Source organism: Dioscorea cayenensis, chromosome 5, assembly GCF_009730915.1.
Source record: "Dioscorea cayenensis subsp. rotundata cultivar TDr96_F1 chromosome 5, TDr96_F1_v2_PseudoChromosome.rev07_lg8_w22 25.fasta, whole genome shotgun sequence".
Taxonomy (NCBI): Eukaryota; Viridiplantae; Streptophyta; class Magnoliopsida; order Dioscoreales; family Dioscoreaceae; genus Dioscorea; species Dioscorea cayenensis.
Window position 1 is genome coordinate 20,130,185 of NC_052475.1, and position 5,406 is coordinate 20,135,590.

The following is a 5,406-nucleotide window of genomic DNA, read 5'->3' on the forward strand; positions in this document are numbered from 1 at the left end:
TTGGCTTAGTAACTCATAATTCAAAAATGTATAAATCATCGATTAAAATAAACAAATATATTTTAAATAGCCTCGAAAACCCTCCCTCACTAACCGTGGCCGCGGTTAGGTCAGGAGCCACCAAGATGCGCATATCTTGGCGTTGGCCGCTGGGAAGTTCGTGTGGTGACTCCGAACAACCCAACTATATCCAAGTCAGGGCTCTACGCTCCCACCTGAAATGGCATAACCGGTTTGACAGTATTCCACGCCACCTCTATACAGGTCGGCCCGTGGAAACCATCCACACTCTCACTGCAGTAAGTATTGGGGTTTCCCCCTGTCACCATCAAAACCACCCCGTCAAGAACATGAAGGCCGTAGCCCACCATTTCCATGGATATGTTCAAGACCCCACGGGTGTTTGCATAATAAAATCCAAATATTCATTACAAACTGAAAAGGGTCCTTATTCAGGACTATGTTCACAAATCATGAATGAAAGCAATAAATAGCATTCTGGCCCGTAGGCTAAATATATTCATCAATAGGGAACAAGTATTCACAAATGCCAATCTCACTCCAAAAGTCAACAACTTGTTCATAACCATTCAATGAAAACATTTTCGTTAAAAACAGCATACAAGAATATTCATTGAAAACACATATGTATACCTCAAATCAATTACATCATTTTCATGGTAATATTCAATTTGTTTTACCCAAAGCTTTTGGTCATCATAGGAAAAACATCAATCTTTTATAAGGATACATAATTCAAACATATCTTCTAAAACATATATTTTTCAAATCATAACAACAACATATGTATATTAATAATCTTTAGTAAAAAACCATGAAGGAGATCAAATCATAAATCCTCATGATATCCAAATCCAATGAATAACATCTCAAGAGTTTTTATAGATAGAAATCTTGTCATTCAAAGGCCAATATATATATATGTATATATATGCATGATATATAGTCCATAATTTAGTAAATCCCACTCACAAACTTGGCGAGCTAACACCCTCCAAAGTTACTTGTCTATAATCTCTTTTCCTTTGCTTGAAGCTTCTCCTCCTAGAAGCCGTTAAACAACCAACAAAAGCAAGATTCAACAACAATACTACAACCAATTAAAAAGAAGGAAAATGTGCTTAAAATAGGAGTAAATTGTTTCTAGAGTTTTCTAAGCACTCTAATAAGAAGATATAACAAGAATGAAACCTTTAAAAATCCTCAAAATCAGCAAAAAAGAACAAAAAGGAATTCAACTTGGGTCGAGTGCTACGATGAACTCGAACCCTTGAGATGCAAAGATGTCTCTCATTTCCTCACCAAATCATGGTTTTTACAACCTTAAAATGATTCTAATCTTTAAATCACTTCAATAACTAAGATTTCTCACAAAAATTTCAAAGAATCACAACAAGGATGAGAGGAGTGAAAAGGAGGAAGTTGATGTAGCCTAACTCACCGATAATCCCTCTCTATGCCTTAATCGAACTCTTCTTCTTGTAAGGAGATGAGATTTCCACTTCTTCTTTTTGTTTGGGGATCAAAGATGAGAGGTTTGAAGAGAAAAAAATGAAGAAAAATCAGAGGAGAAGGAAGAAGGAGAGAAAAAGAAGCTAGGAATGTCCTAGAAGGTCCAAGAAGGTCAATATATATGCCAAGGCTCGTGAGACCACTTTGAGGCCACTGAAAAAGTCTTCACGGGCTCCATGCGCCCGCATGGAGGCCGTGAGGCTTCAGAGTTGGTCCATTTCAGCCCACAAAAAGTGAATTTTTCAGAAACCCTCACGGGCTTCCATGCGCCCGCATGGAAACCGTGGAGGCTTTCGAGTTAACCTCCAAAAATGACTCTCTCCCACTTTAAAAACCTCCCAAAAACCATAACTAAGTTCCTAACACAAAAAGAACACTCAAAAATACTTAAACAACAAGTTAAACTCAAAAGGCAAAACATAAGCAAAGTAAAGAAAAAAGTCAAACTCCCACAATGCCCCTTGGGATAGCCATGTATCTTATAACAAGTATTAGTAGCATGCCCATGCATATGATAATTAGAACAAACAAGCCTGTTTGGATTAGCTTTAAAGCAACTTTCAAGAGAATTACCTGGGATTTTGCAGTGAGAACAATAGTAGCTTTTTGTTAAATTGCCACCATGTGGATTGATTTTTTTGCTTGAATCCTTCACAAGTAAAGCAAGAGATTAATTATTTGGTTCAGTAGATGATATCTCTCGTCGTTTTCTTCCTGCTGTATGATAGAGTAAACTTCATTAAGACTGGGAGAAGGCTTTATCAATAAGATTTGTGCTTTCAATTCTTTATATGACCCATTGAGTCCCATGAGAAATTTTATAACCCAGTCCCTCTGTTGATGTTCCACAATAGCCTTCAAGCCACCACAGCTACAATTTGGAAATGATTCATAGTTGAGCAATTCATCAAACAAAGCCTTCAACTTAGAAAAATAGACACTCATAGTGTCATTTCCTTGTAGAAGATTGACTATCCCTTGCTTCAATTCATATATCCTTGGAGCATTTTGTTGAGCATGGCGATGCTCTAATTCAATCCATAATTCTCGTACAGTGTCGGCATAAAGAGTACTAGATTTGATATCTATAGAGAGTGTGTTTTGGAGCCATGTGATTATAATGTCATTGCATCTAAGCCAATGCTCCATGAGTTTGTTGTTTGGATCTACAGGTTCAGTGATACTTCCATCGATGAAGCCTAACTTGTTCTTGATCCGCAGTGCTCGCTTCATAGATCTTGCCCATACATAATAGTTGTTAGAATCAAGTGGTTGATTAACCAGTAGAGTTCCGAAATTGTCATTTGCTCCTATATAATAAGGATTGCTTGGTTGAGTAGGATCAAGAAGAATTTCATTTGATTTGAGATTGGAACTTTGGTTAGGATCAAGAAGGGCTTCATTTGAAATGAGATTGGAACTTTGGTTTGAATCAGTATGGGCCATCAAAAGCGCTCTGATACCATATAAAAAATGGCTTAGTAATGGATTGGAATGCTTCAGTGTTATTCAACAAAGGAAATTAATTATAGTACATTACAAATCTTTAGTATATATAAGTAACAAATGAATAAGGAGACAAATAACAAAGTAGACAAAATGTAGATCTACATTATGCAGCTAATAACTGTTTACAAAAAGTTTGATCTTTGTCTATTTGTGGTGTTTTCCTATGAGTATCTTGATGGCAGATATGCTGTAGATTTGCAATCTTGCAGATATCTTCTTTTTCATTCTTTGACAATAAGACTTCTAAATAACATTTGATTCTATTAATCTCTAAGTCAACTAAAGAGAGGGAAAGTACATGACCGAAAAAATCTCGTTTTGATTTTTTATGATTTGTAGAAGTTATCGTAACTATTGAGATATTTTTGTAGATTTTAGTAAAATAAAGGCACATGCAAAGCGTTTCTGCATAAGATGGTAAATGTCATGGAAAAAAATGCAATAATTGGAGGAATAAGTTAGCCAACAAACGTAAATAAAAAATAAAAAAAACAATAAACATGCAGATTTTTAACAAAATTTAGATATTTACCAAAGGGCTTATAGCTCAGTGGTATTAACTCCATTGTGGAAAACGAGTATGAGATATTTAAGAGGTCTAGAGTTCAAGTCTTGCTGGAAGTAGTGGTACTAACCGGTCTCTGGTTGTGGGTGAGGGCTTGTTTCCTAAACCTTGTGTTACTAGGTGAGGGCATGTGGGCTGGATGATCAATTCCTAGCCCGCGCACACACTCTTGATGTGTATAGTGTTTGTCATTTTTGTATAAAAAAGAAGAAAAAGATATTGCTACTTCTCAAGGACACATAATCGAAAGCTACGCTACATTAAAAGATATTATAATCCTCTTTCCTCACCACTATATTCGGATCTTAAGGAATCCAAGATTAAAATACTTTCCCTGGGTAAATACAATAGTTTTACATTTTCTGCAAGCATACACTTAGTTATATATATGTGTCTGTGTGTGTACCCATATATGTATGTATATTTCAAGAACAAGATAAAATTAATTACAAATTTAAATCGCGTGCAAAACTATCATGGCCTATTGAACCTGTTTAAAACTGGCTCGAGTTGGATGAGACACTCATCTGGCATAGGTTAACCTTGTCATCTTCTCTCTAGTGCCTTATTCTATTAATGCCTTTGTCTTGCACCTCAAATCTTCCATGACTTCTAGATCCAGCTATTATCTTCCTCAATAGCGACCAAATCTCCAGTGGTTTCTCCACGTCATCTATGGCAAATGGGTCTTCACAATCAATAATTTCCTACTTAGATATCTATTTGCAAAAATACTACCATCTATTCATTATTATCCAAGTGTCACGAGCTTTTACTTTGATCATTCGATATCCCAATTCCAACATTCAACCTAAATGCAACCCATCTACCTGCTTTGTTAACAAATATAAAAGATTCTTATCACCCTTAATCTTCTCCAACTTCGATTGACTATCCTCCAAAAGTTGCCATATCTATAGCTGCTCCCGAAAGTTTGCAAATTGATATCCTTGGCATAGTCTTCACTCTCTTGATGGTGTTGGTAGAGCAATAATCTTCAAACTCTGTATTGTAAAATTCTCCATCATTGTCTTACAATAGATACTTCACTTTCAAACATGTTTCATTTTCATAATAGCTCTTTATACCTTGAAGATCTTGAAAATATCGGATTTTTACTTGAGTGTGTACGTTTTCCTACTTGAATCATCTATGAATGTTACAAAATAAGAATTACTTTCAAAAGACTTCATCGAAGAAGGCCCTGTACATCTATATGCACCAACTTCAATCTCTTGGTTTCATTCTCCTTACTAACCTTCATAAAACTAATTCTTTTCTCCTATCCAAATACATAATTCTCATAAAAATCAAAGCTAGCATTTTTCATGTCTGACAGTACACTAATGGGTTTCAATACCTTCATACTAGTCTCACTCTACTGACCAAGCCTCTAATGCTATAAGTTAGCCTTCTCATCCTTCACAACAACCAAAGAAACAATGTGATTTAATGAGCTTAAGAATAGATATAATGTTCCTACGCTCTCATCCTGACCACTACTAATGCTCCTTCGTTAATCATCTATCAATTCCTCTCAGATGAGACCTCAAAACCATCACCACTAGCTCGCTAACAAATATTAAATATTCTTCAAATCTAGTAGGCATTACCTCTTGTAAAAACAACATTCTACTATTGTAAAACTTCAACTAAATTGCCCTTTTTTCGACAATCTTGTATTCCTATCAATTACAAACTTTCACATGCCCAAATTCACCTTGGGCATAATTATTGAATCACTCACTATGAGCAATGTAATAGAATGAAGCGCAAAAATACATAAAATACAAATATGA

At 35.5% G+C, this 5,406-nt stretch overlaps 1 protein-coding gene across 1 annotated transcript; it reads right to left on the reverse strand.

Moving 5' to 3' along the window:
• Positions 1-2,184: 2,184 nt before the first annotated feature.
• On the reverse strand, positions 2,185-2,979 carry LOC120260080. Its single transcript, XM_039267524.1, has one exon. It carries the CDS (start codon positions 2,977-2,979, stop codon positions 2,185-2,187), a length of 795 nt encoding a protein of 264 aa, XP_039123458.1.
• Between the last annotated feature and the right edge of the window lie 2,427 nt (positions 2,980-5,406).